This window comes from Mixophyes fleayi, chromosome 7, assembly GCF_038048845.1.
Source record: "Mixophyes fleayi isolate aMixFle1 chromosome 7, aMixFle1.hap1, whole genome shotgun sequence".
Lineage (NCBI taxonomy): Eukaryota > Metazoa > Chordata > Amphibia > Anura > Limnodynastidae > Mixophyes > Mixophyes fleayi.
Genome location: NC_134408.1, coordinates 107354981 through 107377081, shown reverse-complemented (window position 1 = coordinate 107377081; position 22101 = coordinate 107354981). Strand labels below are relative to the sequence as shown.

The 22101-nt window shown below is 37.5% G+C and overlaps 1 protein-coding gene across 8 annotated transcripts in view; it reads right to left on the bottom strand.

Annotated features, from left to right (window-relative positions):
* The window catches only part of MAP2 (microtubule associated protein 2), a 181128-nt gene that overhangs the window by 43386 nt on the left and 115641 nt on the right, over positions 1-22101 (bottom strand). For all 8 annotated transcript variants that reach the window (XM_075180271.1, XM_075180263.1, XM_075180265.1 and 5 more), the window contains one exon: positions 13912-14192. In XM_075180271.1, the coding sequence (XP_075036372.1) occupies positions 13912-14173 (262 nt within the window). In that variant the 5' untranslated portion in view covers positions 14174-14192. The remainder of the gene's footprint in view (positions 1-13911; positions 14193-22101) is intronic.

Genomic DNA, 22101 nt, shown 5'->3' with positions numbered 1-22101 from the left:
GTCTGTGGACAGATTCTATTGGTGAACCTCTTAATTGACAGCAAATTTCATGTAATGAAATACAGTCATGGCCAAAAGTTGAGAATAACACAAATATTATTTTTCACAAAGTCTGCTGCCTCAGTTTTTATGATGGCAATTTGCATATACTCCAGAATGTCATGAAGAGTAATCAGATGAAATGCAATTAATTAAGTCTCTCTTTGCCATGACAATGATCTTTATCCCAAAAACAACATTTACACAAAAGGACCAGCTTACATCAGGTCAGTGATAAGGCTGGAGATCACTCTGTCATGCTGATTAAGTTAGAATAACAGAAAGGAAGCTTTCCTCTGTTAACCATGGTTATCTGCAAGGAAACATGTGCAGTCATCATTGCTTTGCACAACAAGGACTTTACAGGCAAGGATATTGCTGCTAGTAAGATTGCACCTAAAGTAACCATTTGTCGGATCATCAGGCACTTCAAGGCGAGAGGTTCAATAGTTGTGAAGAAGGCTTCAGGGTGCCCAAGAACTTCCAGCAAGTATCAGGACCGTCTCCTAAAGTTGATTCAGCTGCGCGATCGGGGCACCACCAGTGCAGAGCTTGCTCAGGAATGGCAGCAGGCATGTGTGAGTGCATCTGCACGCCTAGTGAAGCGAAGACTTTTGGAGGATGGCCTGGTGTCAAGAAAGCTAGAAAAGAAGCCACTTCTCCAAAGGAAAAACATCAGGAACAGACTGATATTCTCTAAAAGGTACAGGGATTGGACTGCTGAGGACTGGGGTAAAGTAATTTTCTCTGATGAATGCCCTTTCAAATTGTTTGGCGCATCTGGAAAAACGCTTGTCCTGAGAAGGAAAGGTGAGCACTACCATCAGTTCTTTCTCACGCCAACAGTAAAGCATCCTGACCATTCATGTGTGGGGTTGTTTCTCAGCCAAGGGAGTTGGCTCACTCACAGTTTTGCCTAAGAACACAGCCATGAATAAAGAATGGTACCAAAACATCCTCCAAGAGCAACTTCTCCCAACCATGCAAGAACAGTGTGGTGACGAACAAAGCCTTTTCCAGCATTATGGAGCACCTAGTCATAAGGCCAAAGTGATAACTAAGTTGCTCAGGGATCAAAACATTGAAATTTTGGGTACATGGCCAGGAAATTCCCCAGATCTTAATCCCATTGAGAACTTGTGGTTAATCCTCAAGAAACAGGTGGACAAACAAAACCCCACAAATTCTGACAAACTCCAAGCATTGATTAGGCAAGAATGGGCGGCCATCAGTCAGTATGTGGCCCAGAAGTTGATTGACAGCACGCCAGGGCAAATAACAGATTCAATTATATTTAACATATTTAAAACTGTATCTTGATTATATAGTAGTTTAACTTTAGCATATTTATTTGACTATGCTTTGTGTTTATTTCACAAAAAGTATTTTATACTGTGTCTAAATTAAGTATGAGATATGGAACAGATTGCTAAATCAAATAAATATAACAAATGGGTATTTCCTTCAACAACTCATTGCTGTAATGTGATGGCAAGTCTATAATAATACTTTGTACTCTGAGATATGTGTTCCATCATTCCAAATAACCAAATAGAGACACTTTCCTAAAAAGATGCCTTCATTATTGCACACATACAGTACTTATGTGCACACACCTCGGCCAACATTAAACATACAAATTAAAATCATAAAACACAACTTAATATACAGCTATACACAGCTACAAAAATCAGACAGAACTTATATTATAAATTGCTGGAGCCAAAGAGATACTTTGGAAGCTAGAGGCTATGTTTCTTTAGACTGATCTATGCATCAGACTCATAAAAGCATAGCTTCCATCATTCAGAATTCAAAAAGCATGGCAAATAAGCCCCACCCACCACCTGAACTCCGCCAAGTCACGCTCAAACCCACAAATGGCCGTATTTGATCAAAAGCCCACCCACTTTCCCATTAAGCCCCGCCCATTTTGTGGCATGCAAATCAGATGTCCTGCCAAAATAAGGACAGTTGGAAGGTATGTAAAAAGGACAATTTGGAGGGAAAGATTTATCACAAGTTATTTTGTGTAAATGGTCTTACGTCCCTCCGTACAGCCTAATATTATTGTTTATAGGTTATGTTCACACAATATATTAGCAATATATGATATAATTGACAGACTCTACCTGGACCTTTCTCCACCATGGTTTAAAATAAATAGTTTCAGGTCTTTTTTGCATATGCGTTCTTGGCAGCTCACTCCCCTATTAGTGGGTGAACAATCCAATGCTTGGTGAATTCTATGCGAAAGGATCAAAAATTGACATTGCTATGAAAGCTTGGTCACCACAAGTTAGTTGTCCCGTTGCTATGATGATTCTTTACTTGTTAATGTACACCCCTCTCAGATGTAATGATATCGGGGTTGATAAGACGGACCTGCATGTTCTTTTCAATTTGTAGAGCCACCCCTTAATGACAGACAGATATACTTTACATTCATTTAAATACAGTGTAAGGTACACGAGTGTGTGAATATTTACTTATTCTACATATTCATATACAAAGAGACACTAAAAAAATACAATGCAATATTGGGCATACTATATCATACACCCACCATAAACTAAGTGTCACAATAATACATAGTATGACATTAGTTGGATTGAATTTAGGAGCCAGTTAAATGTTCTAACCCTAAAATGAAACAAACAAGAAATTTGTTTAAAGAGGTAAAACAGAAATATTCAAGAGTATAAATGCCAAACACTGATCTAATCTTTTTTTAGCCATGCATAATCATTCTTCTCTGGATATGAAAATATAAATACTTTGTTGAAGTAAAGGTATAATTATCATTGTAGTAGTACAGTCAAAACATGACTCTCTCATGCTGCATGGTACAAAATATTCCATGGCAACTGCAACTAATTGTTTCCAAGCTGGCACATGCCCAAATAATGGGCTCTCCACATGGTCCATCAGTTAAACTAAATCCCATTTAAAGTGGGCCTGTCACCTACACACTAAATAGAAAAGACATTATATAAATAAACACTATTTGCATTTAGTGTTTTCTATAAAACTCAGTAGTTTATTTCATCAGTACCTGTTTAAAGAACAGTATGAAGGAGCCATGACCTGCATGTATGTATATGAACAGCCCACACAAACACTCCATTAGTGTCTAAACCCTACAGTGTAACGTTTGGAGTTCATTTTATTCATATTCTAGTGATCTCACATCTTTAGTTATATATTTGTATACTTAGTTTTACTTGCTAAAGTACAACGTTTCCTCGCAAAGAGCATTACCATGGTAAATTACCAAATTACTATGAAATTACAAAGTAATTGGGTTACTTACCATGGTAACCGTATGCCGTTTTTTTCAAACAAATCTGTTATCAGGCTGATGCTGGATTTCCTTACACTTCCATGTGTGGACTTTAATAACAAGAATTTAAGAAACCCTCCATCCTCGTGTGTTTTTCTGGTTAAGGTTTTTTTCTATAGTTGATAAATAGAGTCTTTTTTTAATAAAACAGTTATACCTCCCTTTACCTCCTCTGAAGTCATGTAAAGTAACATTTTATAGAGCAAGCTGCTGGGTGAGAGATTATAAGACTAGCTAGACCAATTAATATATATGTGGGTTAAGGTAAATCCATGCCAAGCCAACAGTATCTAGTTTGTATGCTTCAGGGGGGAATGCTAGCAGTTAAAACTCCTGTGTGACACCACCCTTAGGCAAATGAAACAAACTTGCACACAAAGGGTAAAGAGGTAAGTGTTACAAAGGAGTGGAGCAAATGGAACTGTACAAAGTTGCAATTTATACAAATGTCTTACATAGGCACAAAACAGATCAATTCAGAAATCAGGCCTGAGCCAGATAAGATCCAACATGTACGCTGTAGAATCAGACCAATCACAGTCAAGTTTATAGAAACAAGCCAATAACAACACAAAGAGGCGGAACTAGCGAGCTGTGGGCCCCAATGCAGGGAAGCAGGGAGTAGGAAACTATGGCCCACAGCTCACTAGTTCCCTGGGCAGTGAACCCCATTATCTCCATGGGCCCCGATGCACCCCACCTACTGCACCAATGGTAGTTCCACCAATGACAACACATTAGTTACCATCTAATAGCCACAACCCTATAAAACATATTGTGTAGATCGTTCTTCTTGTTCCTGTGAAAGAAGACATTTCTGTGCTTGTGTTTTAACTGTCCTATACTGCTCTGCCATTGTGTTATTTAAATTATGTCTATTGGTTAATTGATTTGTCAACTAGATTTGTCGTTCTCTTCACCAAGATGTTCAAACATCTGTATTTTTCATATAATTTTCTACATCAAGTTATATGATAGGCATGTTTAAAGCATAACTCCATCCAAGACTGAAAAAATAGTTTTGGGTGGAGATAGGTGCAATCATTTATATAACAAAATCAGGGGGAGAATTAGTAAGTAGATGTTTTTATCTCACCTAAATACCCATGGGGGGGTATTCAATTGTTGCCGTTAACGCTCTCAAACGAGCGCTCTAAAAATATTAGCGTTAATACGGTAATTACTCGCTAAATTTCATCTTGCAGCTCCCTGATCTGCGAGATGAAATTCAGCGAGTAAACTACCGTATTAACGGTATTTACGCGCATATTACCGTATAAACTGTAATATTTTTCGAGAGCTCGGTTTTTTTTGTTTTAGCGCGTTAAAAGCAACAATTGAATACCCCCCATGGTGTCAAATATTATTCCTTTGCTCTCCATCAAGCAAATACCAAACTGGGGGAGGGGGCAAAATGTAGCTTACTCTGCTGTGTACTTGTAACAGAAAATTGTGTGCATTGTAAACACATATTTTTCATTCACATAAATACTGCAGTTGGTTACATTCTTATGAAATACTTTAATTTAATTGCAACACTAAATTCTCTGTCTTATACACAATTGTTTTCACTCAAACAAATACCGCAGTAGGTGCGGTGGACATTATTTTAAAATGATTTCTTTTATTTGGGATATTAATTTGTTAATTGCTAAACAAAACTTTTTCACTCATATAAATACCCCAGTAGCCGTGCTTCAATTTTTTAAATAAACACTTTTTGTTTTGTGACGCCAGATAGTCTATCTAATAAATGTCTCTTTTCATGTAAATAAATACCACAGTATTTGTGGTTTTAAATTAATTTAGAGTAACTTATAGTTATTGTAATGGAAAAGTGTTTCTTATATATGCCTCTTTTTCACCCAAATAAAAATAGCAGTAGATGTGGTTGAAATCATTTCAATATAGTCAATATATTTAATATAACCAAATTTGACTTGTACATCATTTATCCAGCTAATGAAAAAAAAATTGTGAAATTGAAAAAAAATGAAATGTAAATTTCAACAGCAAAAGCTTTAAAACAATGCTTTATATTAGTCTTACACCATAGAGAAAAAAAAAATGACATTTGGCACATTTTGTAAGGTTTACTGTAATTACTAGTGAAGTACAGTATATTATAAAAGTACATTTTTGGTAACTAAGTTACATTCTATATAAATAAATGATGATGATGATGATAATGATGATGATGATGATGATGATATGGGCTGGGCTACTCATGTGTCCATTTTATGATTTGTATGGTACGTACAATTTAATGGTAAGAGCCCATTAAAATAAGTGATTTCATAAATGAAAGAATGACTCAGAGGAACTTGTAATTTTTCACAGTATTTCAACTTCTAAATAAACAATAGTAGTCAAAATTTTGCCTGGGGCAGTAGCACCTTATAGAAAAACCAGTATTCACAGAATTCAACAACCCCCTAAATCCACTTGCATTCCAGGTGCTTTTATATAACTATCTTATAATATCACTAGTCCAGCACAGACAAGGTTAACTGTGTCGGCTGCCTCCTAGCCCACTGCACACTGAGTCTGTGTGTCCCATCACACTATGTCAACAAGAAGGGACCGGCACTGCCTGGAAGGTTGTCATGACAACAGCAGTAAGAGGCAGCTGGTTTTGGGCTTGTAACCAACTATTTCATCCTAAGTAATTATCTCACTGACATTGGAGCTATTATCCTGAAGTATAAACAACCATAGCTCATCATAAACATTTTGCCATTTGACAGAACAATATTTTCCCTTCTACAGTATTATATAATCTATCTATGTTTAATTTAATTATATATAACACAAACTACACTGTGCACAATTGTATCTAAGATTATAATAATGACAGAACTTTTTTATTTACCAACACACACTAATAAATGTAGTATAAGACGTAGGTCATTTATAAAAGTGTAATATGCTAGTTCTGCTAAAAATGCTACCACCACAGATGAGCTACATTATACTTTCCCTCTCTCCTGGAATTTCCGGGTGACTCTGGAATTCTGGGTAAATATAAATATATATAAATTTAAAAGCAGCTTAATTTTTTTAATTAATTGCAAATATATATTATTATTATTATTATTGTGCTATTATTATTATTATTATTATTATTATTATTATATTATTATTATTATTAAGCACATATATGCTTGATAAACATACTGTATTGTAGAAATATAATACTATTATCATTACTTGCACCTATTTATATAGTGCCAGCATACTCAGCAGCGCTTTACAATTGGGAACAAACACAGAAATAAAACAAGAATGAGTATTAACAGACAGACAAAGCGGTAACGTTTTATTCCTGGTGAGTGAAGAGTTAGTTTTGGCCAGATGTCTAGCAGCTAAAGAAGTAAACAAAGGACAGTTAGCAAAATGAAAATCATGGCAACGCACTGTCAATGGCAGGACGACCTGTGTTTTGGGTCTTGAGCAGTAGTTTAAGAACAAATGAATACTACATATTTATTTTTATCTAGATATATACGGCTTAAATTAGAGTGAAAGGACATTGGTGGGTTGGGATAGCTGGGGTTGGGGAGCAGTGGTCAGGGCCGTAACTAGGGCTGTGCGACAGGAGCGACCGCCCAGGGCGCAACGCAGATGGGGGGTGCAATTTAGGAATATTTTAAGTTCATTTGGTTAAAATTGAGGGCTAGGGAGGCGGCATTTGTCTTTCTCGCCCCAGGCGCTAGAATTCTAAGTTACGGCTCTGGCAGTGGTCATTTTTAACTAGGGGCTCCAACAGACCTGGACAACCTGTGGCTCTCCAGGTGTTATGAAACTACAAGCCCCAGCAAGCTTTGCCAGCAGATAACCAGCCGATAGCTGGCAAGGTATGCTGGGACTCGTAGTTTCACTACACCTGGAGAGCCACAGGTTGACCAGGCCTGGGCTAGACTCTCAACTTGAGGGCGGGCTGCCACACTGCAGTTTACATTTTTACTGGCATACTAACTTGTCTAATTAACACACACATACTACACTCTACTGGACATTATCACAGAACTATTACAGTGTCTACTAGGCATTATTACTGGTTTATTATATACTATTGAGCATTTTTACTGACACATTACAATCTTATGGACATTATTTCAGGTATATCACATCCTACAATGCATCTTAAGTGATATATTACAATAATTGCATATTATCCAATACACATTAGAGGCTACTGGGAGTTATTACTGCATATTACATGCATACTGAGCAATAGCCCTGAGCAAATGTCACCTTGCTGGGCATCATCACAAGGATATTACACAGGACAAACTGTGTTTGCTGAGGATTATTACTAATTATTTTGCTGAACACTGTTGCTGGATAAGTTATATCTTTTATGTTATTATATATTGCTAGGCATATTCTCACATTGCACCAATATGTCTCTAGAACGTGTTCTGAAATTCTGGGAATTGTGGTAATTTTGTGTTTTTAATGATGTCACCCTCAGGAACAAATCATATAATCTGATGTGGCTATGCATAACTGTATGCTAATCCCATCTACTATTGTGTTGTCCCCGCCTACAGTTGATTCGGTCCCTCCCACATGAGACCACTTTCAGAATTTTTCCCAGGACCACTTTAAGTTCCCAATCCGCCTCTGATGGAGACAAACTTTCATGAGAATGCAACTTATTAATTCACTAACAATTATAAGTGATAGCACAGCACTGTATCTTATATAAAAGGGTCATTCAAAAGATATATGCAGGTGAAATTACATAACTGAAAGTTTAGTACTTGAAGAATTTTTTCATAAATGTTCCAAGTAAAAAAAATGCTAATTAAAATATAAAGCTATAACAAAAGGTTAAAAAAAAACCTGTGCTTCACACTGATAATTGCAAATACAAAATAAGAATACAGAATAATGTGTGCATCTATGTTATCTGGACTTTTACATAATGAAAAAGATATTTACATATTCCAGAGAATATTGGAATTCACCATATTATGCAATAAAGGAAGCTTAGTAGATGGCATATAAAGTCACATATTAGTGTGTATAGCCTGCTCTCCTGTGTTATGCTTGCAGTCCCATTATCAGTGAGGTTCCCCTGTGCTCACTGAAAGGACAACAGGAGCAGGTGTTAGGAATTAACAATACCACTTGCAATAAAGCCACTGATTTTTCCTCTGCTCTGTTTAATAAACCTTCACATGGTTGCCTGCAGGCACAAATAAACTGTGGAAACTGCACTGTTGGCTACTAATATAGCACAGCAGATTGGAATTGAGAATACCACACTGCTTTGTCTGAGACATAGCTAGATAAAAGGCATTGAAAGACCAGTTTTATGTTTTTAATACTGTACTAAAATCAATGTGGCCTTGATTGATTCCTTAAATGGTTCAATTTTGAAGATATATAAGGTCTCTTTTCCTATCAGCAGCATAGACATCTAATACAGTCATCCTTTCCTATAAGCAGCATAGACATCTAATACAGTGATCCTTTCTTATCAGCAGCATAGACATCTAATACAGTCATCCTTTCTTATCAGCAGCATAGACATCTAATACAGTCATCCTTTCCTATAAGCAGCATAGACATCTAATACAGTGATCCTTTCCTATCAGCAGCATAGACATCTAATACAGTGATCCTTTCCTATAAGCAGCATAGACATCTAATACAGTGATCCTTTCCTATAAGCAGCATAGACATCTAATACATTGATCCTTTCTTATCAGCAGCATAGACATCTAATACAGTGATCATTTCTTATCAGCAGCATAGACATCTAATACAGTGATCCTTTCCTATAAGCAGCATAGACATCTAATACAGTGATCCTTTCTTATCAGCAGCATAGACATCTAATACAGTGATCCTTTCTTATCAGCAGCATAGACATTTAATACAGTGATCCTTTCTTATCAGCAGCATAGACATCTAATACAGTGATCCTTTCTTATCAGCAGCATAGACATCTAATACAGTGATCCTTTCTTATCAGCAGCATAGACATCTAATACAGTGATCCTTTCTTATCAGCAGCATAGACATCTAATACAGTGATCCTTTCTTATCAGCAGCATAGACATCTAATACAGTGATCCTTTCCTATAGGCAGCATAAACATCTAATACAGTGATCCTTTCCTATAAGCAGCATAGACATCTAATACAGTGATCCTTTCTTATCAGCAGCATAGACATCTAATACAGTGATCATTTCTTATCAGCAGCATAGACATCTAATAGAGTGATCCTTTCTTATCAGCAGCATAGGCATCGAATACAGTGATCCTTTCCTATAAGCAGCATAGACATCTAATACAGTGATCCTTTCCTATAAGCAGCATAGACATCTAATACAGTGATCCTTTCCTATAAGCAGCATAGACATCTAGTACAGTGATCCTTTCCTATAAGCAGCATAGACATCTAATACAGTGATCCTTTCTTATCAGCAGCATAGACATCTAATACAGTGATCCTTTCTTATCAGCAGCATAGACATCTAATACAGTGATCATTTCTTATCAGCAGCATAGACATCTAATACAGTCATCCTTTCTTATTAGCAGCATAGACATCTAATACAGTGATCCTTTCCTATAAGCAGCATAGACATCTAATACAGTGATCCTTTCCTATAAACAGCATAGACATCTAATACAGTGATCCTTTCTTATCAGCAGCATAGACATCTAATACAGTGATCCTTTCTTATCAGCAGCACAGGCATCTAATATATTGATTCTTTCTTATCAGCAACATAAGTATCTAATACAATCATAATTTCCTATCAGCAGCAAATGTATCTAATACAGTGATCCTTTCTTATCACCAGCACATGTATCTAAGACAGTGATCCTTTCCTATCAGCAGCGTATGTATTTGATACATTGATCCTTTCATTTCACCAGCATATGTATCTAACACAGTGATGCTTTCCTATCAGCAGCGTAGGTATCTAAGACAGTGATCCTATCCTATCAGCAGCATATGTATTTGATATAGTGATCCTTTCATTTCACCAGCATATGTATTTGATATAGTGATCCTTTCATTTCACCAGCATATGTATCTAATACAGTGATCCTTTCATTTCACCAGGATATGTATCTAATACAGTGATCCTTTCATTTCACCAGCATATGTATCTAATACAGTGATCCTTTCATTTCACCAGCATATGTATCTAATACAGTGATCCTTTCATTTCACCAGCATATGTATCTATTACAGTGATCCTTTAATTTCACCAGCATATGTATCTAATACAGTGAATCTCTTGTATCAGCTGCATATGTATCTAATACAGTGATCCTATCCTATCAGCAGCACACAGTAGGTATCTAATATATTGATATTTCCCTATCATAAAATGCAAGTTTCTAATACAGTGATTATTTCCTATCAGCAGCATATGTATCTAATATAATGATCCTTTCCTATCAACAACACATGTATCTAATACAGTGATTCTTTCCAATCAGCTGCATAGATTTCTAAAACAGTGATCCTTTCCTATCAGCAGCACACAGTAGGTATCTAATACAGTGATCCTTTACTATCAGCAGCATCAGTATATAATACATTGATCCTTTCATATCAGTAGCAGAGGTATCTAATACATTGATCCTTTCATATCAGCAGCACGTGTATCTAATACAGTGATAATTTCATATCAGCAGCACAGGTGACTAGTACAGTGATCCCTATCAGCAACATATGTATCTAATACTATGTAGTACAAACCTCATAAATTATTTATATAAGGTAATCGCTTTCAATATGAGCAATTTCATCAGCTAGTCATTGTCCTGCTCCTGTTTTTCTGATGATTTTAAAGTGATTTGGTATGAAAAAAATATTTAATATCATTTACTGAGCTAAAGTTATAATATATTATGTATATTCGATTTTACTCTCTACATATTTGAAAATATGACTGCTGTAATTCCAGCTGCAATATATTGGTTACACTCAGCTGTTTAAAGTGTATACCTCTTTTATACATGGGAACTTTTCAACTGGAGATTTCGTCAGTGTATTTTTACTGAAGGCAAGAATTAACATCAAAGTTTTTTGAGTTTTGGGTGCCTATGGTGACAAGTATTGAATCATTCCATACCTGTCACGCCAAGCCCACCCCCCTCAGCCTCTGCATACACCGTCTACAGATGCTGGTAGCCCCTGCCTCCAGTAGGTCAGCGCAATATAGTGATGAAATCTTTAGTTGAAAAATTCCTACATGTCTACAAACAGTGGAAACAATAGCTTTGTGTGGTGGGACAATCAGTTTTTAAAACACAGCCTACCAATATATTAGAAACTAGAGATGCTCAAACTTTAGATAGACTAAAAGATTCAAACTGAATTTGAGCAAGGCGAACAAGCTTGACTGTGTTTGAGCTGATGTGAATGTTAGAGCAGTGTTTGTAACAGTATTCATATGAGTGGTGAAGCTCGAATGCAAACTGCGAATGTGAACTTAAAAATATGAATGGTGAACCTCAAACTTGAAGCCAATAATGTTTGCAGTTTGAATTTAAAAAGAAAACTGTTAAAATACTATACCAAATTACATCAAATTCAAGACCAGTTCAATCCATTTCAGCATCTCTAGAAACTGATTGTTATGAGCGGCCACGCTACTTGCAACGATTCACATTGATTCTTCACGTCACGGATATTGAAGCAAACCACAACCGTTTGCTTCTCTCTGGTTTATATTTTGAATACCGCCAGGTGTACTACTAATTCCAGTCTCTATATCCCATCACTTCCTGGTTTCTAAGATAAACTCCTAATTATGTCTGCCCACTCTCCAGGAATGTCTGGGAGACTCCCAAAATCCAGGTATGTCCCCCGACTACAAGAGAGCAGGCCATTCTCCCACATCCTGCCCACTTCCTAATGAAATGAGCAGGATGCAAACCTCCATTTTGACCCCTCCTGCCCCCTTCCATCCTCACTCTTCACCTACCCTCCGGGATCTCCCAGAGAGAAGGTGTAAAAATTTGGTAAGTAAGCTCCCAGTATTCTGAGTATAAGTCTTGGGTGCATCTGAGTACCTAATATTACTCTCTATGAGAAAGGCAGCTTACTATAGGTGAGGACTTCTTACTTCCTTGTTCTGAGAGTTTATCAGGTTTCCAGTGAGACCCGCTAAAGACATCAACAAGGCACGTGACTACACCACTAGAGCACACATAGCAACATGCAAAAGGGAGGGGCAAAACAAAACATATATTCATATCCAAAGCTAAATAAATAAATTGTAATACTAGATTTAATTTCATACATGTAACTGAATATAATAGGTATCTGATAGGTCTGTTTTAATGAAACTCGGGTAAATTTTTTTATAAATAGTCTTCATGTTGTGTATATTATTAGAGACATTTTCCACCACATACTTTATGACAAAAGTGAATACATGCACCAGATCTTAAAGCATCTATTTAGCCGCACAAATGAGCTTGATTAGGAACATTTCTAAGCACATTGCTCTGGGAAAATTTGGCAATTTAAATAACTCTTCCCAGTATATATTTATTTTAATTGAATTTGAGCTAAAGCCTACTAAATTTCCTTAAACTATAAAACTATGGATTAAAGAACTTGTTGCATCGCAATTTTCTCTTTCCTTAATTGCTACCACTGTGCCCCAGTGCCCCAAATGAAGTAATAATCCCCCATAACATCACAAGCCTGTTTCCAGCTCATGTCGCCTTGCTTTATTGTGCACACATCAGTAACAGGCGCCACCAACTCATTTAAGATAACCAAATGGCAAAAGAACATATTTGCACCTAGAATAGCACATTCCCTCCAGCCAAACATCATAACAAAATCTAAATGGCACCAGGGCTGACCTTTTCATACTTCAGAGAATCTCAGCAATGCAATTTAATGCCTCGGGCACAGTATTCATTTTAACAATCTATCCACTGCCAACAACATGTGCTTCAGAAAATACTGCAGAGTTAGAGCTTTAGAGAGAGCTGAGCTCCATAAAACTAATTGTAGCCTAGTAAGCTAAATCCTTTAGGAACCATTCAAGGAGTCTTTTAAAGGCCTTTAAAAATCCAACAAACTGTACAGTGACTAATTAATATTACATATAGTAGGTAGTTTAATCTGAAACACACACAGGCAGCATTTAACACTCCACCACATCACATGATATACACTCAGAGGTTGGTGCTACTTGGTAGGTATATAGGGAAGAGACAACAACGTTGGGTACTAGGGTTGTTGAACTACATATCATGATTTCAAGCACTCCATGTTGCCAAGAGGATCAAGCCTCAAAGTAAGATCTTCTACTTTGATCACTTACAGTACAGAATATTTATAAAATATGAACATTAAGCTTAACTTAACTTAAAAACATATCCAGTAGAACATGTTTTCTCAGTGATTTCAATGCTACGTAACCACAGACTAGGATTAGTATTAAACCAAACCCTAAATTTCATTATCACATAATTCAAATTTCAGTAGCATTAAAACATTGTTATACTGTCTAAGTGTCATTACCTGCAGTTTCTGAATCTGCAGATGGCATCTCTCCATTAATGCCATTTTCCTTGCTTGTGGGATGGGTTGCTTGGAGAGCCTGCTCCCCATATGCTCTCTGCTGTGTCTCTCGGAAGGGAATACCATTTGAGCTGTGGACCATCCCATCTCCTGCTCCACCTTGTTCTTTCATGTCTGTGGCGTGGGGGAGAGGTGAGGCCTCGGTGAGCTGTCCCGGTGCCCAGTGGGATGGTTTGGGCTCATCCTGCCTGTTATCTGTCATGCTTCCTCCAGACAGAAACCTGCAACCATAAAAATTTTATATCTCTGGAACAGTCCTGTTTAAAACTTGACATTCATTGTGCAAAATTACTTTCTTGAAATTCCGTTATGACTTGTTACTGCCCAGTAGACATCCAGGTAATGGACAAAAGATGGAAATACCAATTTAATCACTTAATAAGGTGTTTAGCTGTGTCTTGCGGCCAGTATGCATCACGCCATTGACTCTACAATGTCTGGAATTGTGCAGGAAGGATGCAGCATTATTATTCCCCAAGAACGACACTCAACTGACGCTTGTTTCTTGGAGGCAGAAAACACTGTCTCAGACATCACTCAAGTATTTCCCACAAATGCTTGTGTAGGTAACTGAACAGCTGACTATCTGTTTTGCCATGCACTTCAAATGAATGCATACTTATTATGATCTTGGAGTTTACACCCACTGTAGCCCTTAGATGAAGATATGTTTTCCCTTTGAGTTCCATTAGCAAGTTCACCTGTCTTGGTTACTGAAGCTCCTGCAAAGTGCTCCCCAACAATCACCCGCTAAGTCACAGAAGTCACAGAAGTCATATGGTCACCTGATCGCCATAATTATAGGCAAACAGGGTAGTCCTGCATTTTTAAAACATGATTGTGACCATGCTGGCCGGTTAGTTTCTTACCTAAAGCATGAGCTGCACCTGTGTGAAAGCCCTTGCGCTAAATATGTTTTGTGTCTCTGATTCACCCAAGTGTTTCCATTTTTATCCACTACCTGTATTTTATTTCATGTCAGCTTCCCATATTTACTACAACATTCAGTATCATTAAATAGCTTGTTAACATTTAACACATATAAACCAGAAATTATTGGACACAGTTTCTATCACAATGAAATGGTTTAATAGTTTTGTACATGCTGTGGCTGTATTTATACACTTAACTATCTATTTGGTGTATGCCGATGACGTCTGATGATTAAATATTATACTCAGTGTCCGAGGACCACACTAGTAATTATGACATTTCCATCCATCCATTGTGAAAACCAGCTGAATCCCTTCTCCCATAAAGGTGCTGACTCTTGTTTGCCAAATAGAAGCAGAACTGTGGTGCACAACAGACCATCATTGTTCCTGTTATTTTCAGATAAATTATTCCACTTGCTTCTAACAGGGCTATAACAAATGCTCTTTTTCTTGTCTGTTAAATGAGTTGCAATAGGATTACAAATTTAGAATTAGACTGATGAAAGAAGGGCATTGTGTGACCAGGGAAGGAAAAGACCAGACACTACTACTTTATCTCAAGTCAAATGAATCGGGATTAAATTGATTCTTTTAATCTTTTCTTAGCACAATTCTCCATTCAGTAAGTAGTTCAAATATTAATTTCCTCTACTTGCAAAATATTTAACATACATGACATTGTATAAGGAAGGAAATTAACTGTACAGCTAAGAATCACATGAAAGTACAGTAAACAGCACTCCTGGGTTAAAAAAAAATACATTACAAAGTTTATAGACCCAAAGGCTCATAAGTGCACCAAATTATATGAAGTCACACTTTTTTAAATATTTCAATTGAGTGTCTTTTTGAGACAGTCTCAAATATTGGTTTATTGAAGAATTTAATCTACTATTTGACATTATCTCTTTTTACTCCTCTGCCACTGGCTGCCATGTAAGTAGGGTGGTTCTTCTATTACAGGGCAGCTGACAACTAGGCAGATTTACTTTGAAGATTAGTTGATTCATATAGCGCGGGGCTACTGATGTCACAATAACTGAAATGACAGCATTCACAGCTTTTTGATCTGTATCAGATCCCATTAAGACACTTTCCTTAAGGTGTAGGAAGAGCCTCAGCTGCCTGCACTGGAATGAGAAGATAATACTTTTCAACAGAGTTGATGACACTGAAGAATGTATTTTACCTTCATGGTCCATATCGGAATTTAAAATGTTGGGGTTTAATGGACTTAGAAAGACTTACACCAGAATTAAAGCTGTAGGGTATCAGACATCACTCCCAAATTATCTGGGATCCCTGCTCGATGGTCAATTATTTTGCCAGAGGAGAGATTTGAAAATCAAGCTCCCTGACATGTTTTGTGTGAAGAGCCCTGATTGGATGGCTTCCCATATCTGGACACAAAAGGTGTTAGTAGTACTTGAATTTCAAACTTCTTCTGGCAGGAGAACTGACCACTGGGAGAGAGGAGTGGTATCCTACAATGCGAGCTTTAGGTAGAGTTCTTCTTTAAATAATCCATATAGAGGTGTTCAGATATATTATTATTATTGGTGCTATATAAATAAACAATCATATTACGCAAAGCTGTACAGAGAATATGCAGTCATTCACGTCAGTCCATGCCACCATTGGAGCTTACTGTCTAAAATTCCTAACACAGACACAGTTTGTCAGCAGTCAGTTTGCAAGCAGTCAGTTTGGGAGGAAACTGGTGCATCTGGAGGAAAGCCATGCAAACATGGGGAGAACATACAAACTCCACACAGATAGAGCTCTGGCTGGATTTGAACCAATGACAACAGCGCTGTGACACAGAAATGCTAACACTGTGCCGCCAAGCTATAGAGTTACAATGGTAGACTAAGATGAATATTAAGTAGCTTCCTTTCAGTAGTCCCATAACTAACAGGAACTTGATGCTGACTGTCTGGACAGGAGGAACTGTTGGGCTCACAATCTAACCAGGATCATGGGGCACATTTATTAAACATAGAATAGCCCTATCTTCAACAACAACGTGTGTTTTTGCTGGAGATAGGGCTTCTCCCTTCTATCAAAGGCGACCACCGTCTTTCTCAGGCAAAAGCTACCCCATGCAAAGGAGCAGACTGAGGAAGAGGTTAAAGAGATAGGAAGGTAAAGAGCAAACTGAAGAGACTGGACCGAGCAGCACAGCTCGGCATATTAAACAGGTGCCCGGGAACCCAAAAGATGAGGTCCACATACTTTAAATAAGGCTTTTTTTTTTTATCTCAAAGAAAAACATGATTTTCTTTTCTTTTCTAGTTCCACTGTGCATGCCGGCTACCCATGTCAGCATGGGCATATGCCCCGGACTGTACCAGTGACTGTACCTATGAGTGGTAAGTAAAGCCTTACTGCCCCTGGCTAGTATTGCAATATTTTAATAATAAGTTGTGTCAATAACAGATTTTCTCTCTCTGCAATGGGCGCTGATAGAAAACCTGTGTTATCTCCAAAGATTAATAAATAGGGGCCGTGTCTAAATTGATGTTCATCTATAGAAAACAGAAAAGTTATATCCCAGTATATAAGTCTGCCTGAGTTCCTCTCATGTCTCTAAATGTCTCTCGATGCATTGTCTTTCCTTGTCTCTGCTATGCCTAATTATATATGCCTTGGGCTTTGTGTCCAGACAGGTCCAGGTCACTCGCTATCAGCAGCGCTTTCTACCTCCAGGCCTGGTGCTACAGCTGAATGACTCTAAAGAAATCAGGTCAATTTTCCATCTTGTTAATCACTACTGCTGACTCCTGGCTTCTGTGGAACATATGACACCTGCAGGAATGATATCTCCAAGCTGATATGGTAGCTGAACATGGATGGATGCATTCCTCCTGTCCTGCCAATGTCACTGCGTGAATTTCACACATATCCTCAGTCAGCGCCCACTTGCTTTCATCTCAATACATCCAATTGTCTATACCTCTAAGGCAGCAATGGGCATCCTGATACTCTTCCAGGGCCCTACTTAATCTTAATAATACATTAAACAATACATTTAATCATAGAAACAGACACATATATGTAATAACATATCAGCAGGCATTTTATACAAGTGTTACAAGCTATGACAAACAAATCTGATAATAAAGCAGGAAGGACCTGGGGGCCGGTTGTGAAGGTTCGGAGTGGCCCTAGCTCAGTTGCTTATTAGGAATATTTGAAAGGAAACAAATGCAGGTAGACTAGTAACCCAGCTCAGGGTAGCCCAATATGGGACATGACCCGGGGGTCAGATGTCCCCCAGCCCAGCGACAGTGTATTCTCCAGCCCCCACCTGCAGCAGGGCTTCATGGATACAGAAAATAAATATTTTATTAATTCAATAAAGCATTTTTTCTGTTTTGCGTATATATAGATTTGTTTTTTTACTTATTTTACTTTATTACTCAATTTTTTATTTTTTTAAAAAGAATGTGGAACTGGAAGTCCAAGTCCGGGGTTCCAGGTTCGCTGTGCATGTGTGACCCAGCAAAGCCAGACTGGTTGACGAAGCGGCCGCTAGGAGGTCTCTCACTGCTGCCTGATAGTGTCGCTGTGGAGCTGAGCTCAGGGTGACCAAAATGAGAAATGACTTGGGAGGAATAAAGTATATTGAATAAAGTAGGAAAGTTGGGAGTCATGACCACAGCTAATATTATGCTCCAATATGCTAGTAGCTTAGTCATAGACCACAAAGCAAATAATCATGTCCCTATATCTAGGTCTGATTTAGTAAAAGAACAGTGAGAGTGTGTGAAAGTGCAACTTGATGTGCCGCAAAGCAGATGCATGTTTATTATCAACCCTGCTCAGCTGAGGCTAAGGCTTAAAATACCATGAGCATTAGGATGAGACCTAGGGCTAGATTTACTAAACTGCGGGTTTGGAAAAGTGGAGATGTTGCCTATAGCAACCAATCAGATTCTAGCTGTCATTTATTTAGTGCATTCTACAAAATTACATCTAGTATCTGATTGGTTGCTATAGGCAACATCTCCACTTTTTCAAATCCGCAGTTTAGTAAATATACCCCCTAATCTCTGCTAGCTCTGAGCTAGACCATAATTCACATCATTTTGTAGACTGACCATGCATGGGAAGAAACACCTCTGAAAATGCACCCTCTTTTAGCTTATTATAATATACACGCTCCACAAAGTTAAATCTTAACTGCTCCATAAAATGAGGTGCACTGGTATGCCTCTTCTGTATTTCAACAGCAATGTTTTCATTTTTTACCCAACTTTGCTCAGCTCCCCTCTGCTGTGAAAATTTCTGCTAGCAAATGACCTCCCATGTCTTGCAGACAGCATAATGAAAGACATTAAGGGCTTGATGTAGATTTGGATGAAGACCAACTAATCAGCGCAAAAAGCACTTTTAGCCCAGGACCCGCCACAGTTTGCTCTCAGAGATGAACCTTTCTGTGCTTAAAAGGTGGAACGGGGAAGTTAGTGAGCGAGCACAGCAATGTAAAGGTGTGTTCACAATCTTTACATGCTATGCTGAGTTAAAAGCAGCCGTAGATAGATCTCTAGGAGACGTATCTTTTGTGGGTTCTTTCTGCTGGTGCGACAGACCTAGCTGTATTACACAGTAAAGTAAAAAATAATAAAATTTTTCAAAAAAGGCGTGCACCCCCTCCCAAACAGCTTAAACAACCCTTGTGTTGTATTGGGGGGAGAAGCACAATGTTCTTTTTTTATTTAACATTAACTAATTTATTTATTTACCTGCTTTACAGGGCCGCTGTGACTGATACACTTAAGTGTATCATGCACACCAGCCCATAGGCAGACAAAGAGGTGTGTTTGGGCAATTTGCATAGGACTCTGAGTCGCACGGATCTAAAGATTTACACTTGCAATTTCAGTGTGAATTGCTTCCGACTCTACTTCAGGCCGTAAATCTGGAGCACAAAAGGTGGCGTTGCCCATAGCAACTAAAAAAAGGTTTATGCTGGCATATCTAATGTCGCAATAATCACACATTTGCTTTCATCGTCTGTCTTATGCTCGCTCAATAAAATCTAAATGCTAAGTGTTTGCAATGAGTTACTGCACATTTACATGTTGTTAGGAAACAGTGTCGGGATAATACAAATGAGTATTTACAAATGTTCTGACTGTTAGAGCTCAATTCTATAGAGCGGTAAATACAACGAAGGAAGATTACAACCTATATTTTAAAAATAACTCTCTTCATTCTCAATCATGTATTTGCCCTCTTGCACATATTTAGAAAATCATTGTTTATGGGGCAACACAAAAATATTTTTATGTTCAATATTTTTATCGCTTTTCATTATCTTTTTTTTTCTTTCTTTTTTACGCTACTTGGACTTTACCAACCATCAATATAATTAATGGTATTTGGAATGTTAGCTATCAGACCCTGATTTAGGACTTCCTCAACTCTAGATACACATCTGGGGCCTGATTCATTAAGGAACTTAAATTAAGAAGTTTCTTATTTAAGTCTCCTGGACAAAACCATGTTACAATGCAAGGGGTGAGAATTAGTATTCTGTTTTGCACATAAGTTAAATACTTGCTGTTTTTTCATGTAGCACACAAATACTTGATAACTTATTTGTACACTGAAATTTAAAGTTGATATTTGTGTGCTACATGAAAAAACAGTCAGTATTTACTATTTAACTTATGTGCAAAACAGAAAACTAATTTTCACCCCGTGCATTGTAACATGGCTTTGTCCAGGAGACTTAAATAAGAAACTTCTTAATTTAAGTTCCTTAATGAATCAGGCCCCTGGTCATTGCGTTCAGGAGCATCAATTACAATAAAGTTTTGCTAAATCCTGAATAATTGTTCCATCGCTTTCATTAAATGAAACACACATCATTGCAAAATTCAAGGATTTTGGGCAAATTTGTTACTGCATTTGTATCATTATAATGTGACAGACTATAAAGTAATCATTGGTATGTGCAGTGAGATAGGGTGGGATGGGCTACGTCTGACAGTACAGTATGCTATTTACGCAATGTTGAGATGAAGGACCTTTTCACTGAGAAATCTCCATATACTGGGCAGACATCTATCTTTATGACCATAACAAATATTTTTATATTTATCTCTTTGACAAAAAACAACATAAAATATATATATTTTTTTTAAACTAATCTATAGTTTACATTTTAGAGTTAACAAAAGATAATAATTGAAAATATTCTTAACATCCAAAATCCACATAATACAATCCTGAATAATTCTGAGGGTAAAGAGAAGAGATGGATGAGTCCTGTATGCAGTCAACAGATTCATACCACAAAAAAATACTGGGGGGGGAGAGGTTATTCTCTTTACTGCATAACTATCCAGCAATTAAACAGTTAGGGCTTAGAACAGCGACTGCAATGCAGTATTTCAGCTCACTTGGGCTCTGCAGCGAAATCTTTTGCTTGGTGAACGCTGCAATTGAAAAAACAACGAAAGGGACTATTAATAAATTCAAGTTATTTACTCACCCTGGACAAACACTGCATAAATTCCAAGGGTAATTGGGCTCTCTGTCCGGAAAGAGTAAACTCAGCAGCTTTGTGGCCGAGTTTTTAGCAGAATACCTGCAGTCAAGCACCAGGTGTAACTTGAGTCATGTGTCACGAAATGTGTGTTAGAAGGTGGGGAAATAGCAAACTTCAGCAAAGGGTAATAGGAATGATGGCTTTAGAAATAGTGCTGCACCAGAACGACACATAGAGGAATAATTACTAAACTGCGGGTTTGCAGAAGTAAAGATGTTGCCTATAGCAACCAATCAGATTCTAGCTGTCATTTTGTAGAATGCACTAAATAAATGAAAGCTAGAATCTGATTGGTTGCTATAGGCAACACCTCCACTTTTCCAAACCCGCAGTTTAATAAATATATCCCATAGTTTCAATATAATTGATATATTTCCTTTGTAATTGTTTTAGTCAAGACATAATCCACTAGATGCATCCAAAAATCTGACATCGAACATAGATGCATCTGGAGCAAATATGCGTCAGTCATCTTCATCAACTCGAAAACAGCACCTGTCTTGTGTAAGTGCAGAAGGAACATATTTCAAATATACGCGTCATCTAAAACATGGGCCGTGCTTCATTTGTGCATATTTGAAACGCCTCTGAGGTAATGTTTTTGAGCTTGGTTCTCACAAAAACATACAGTTT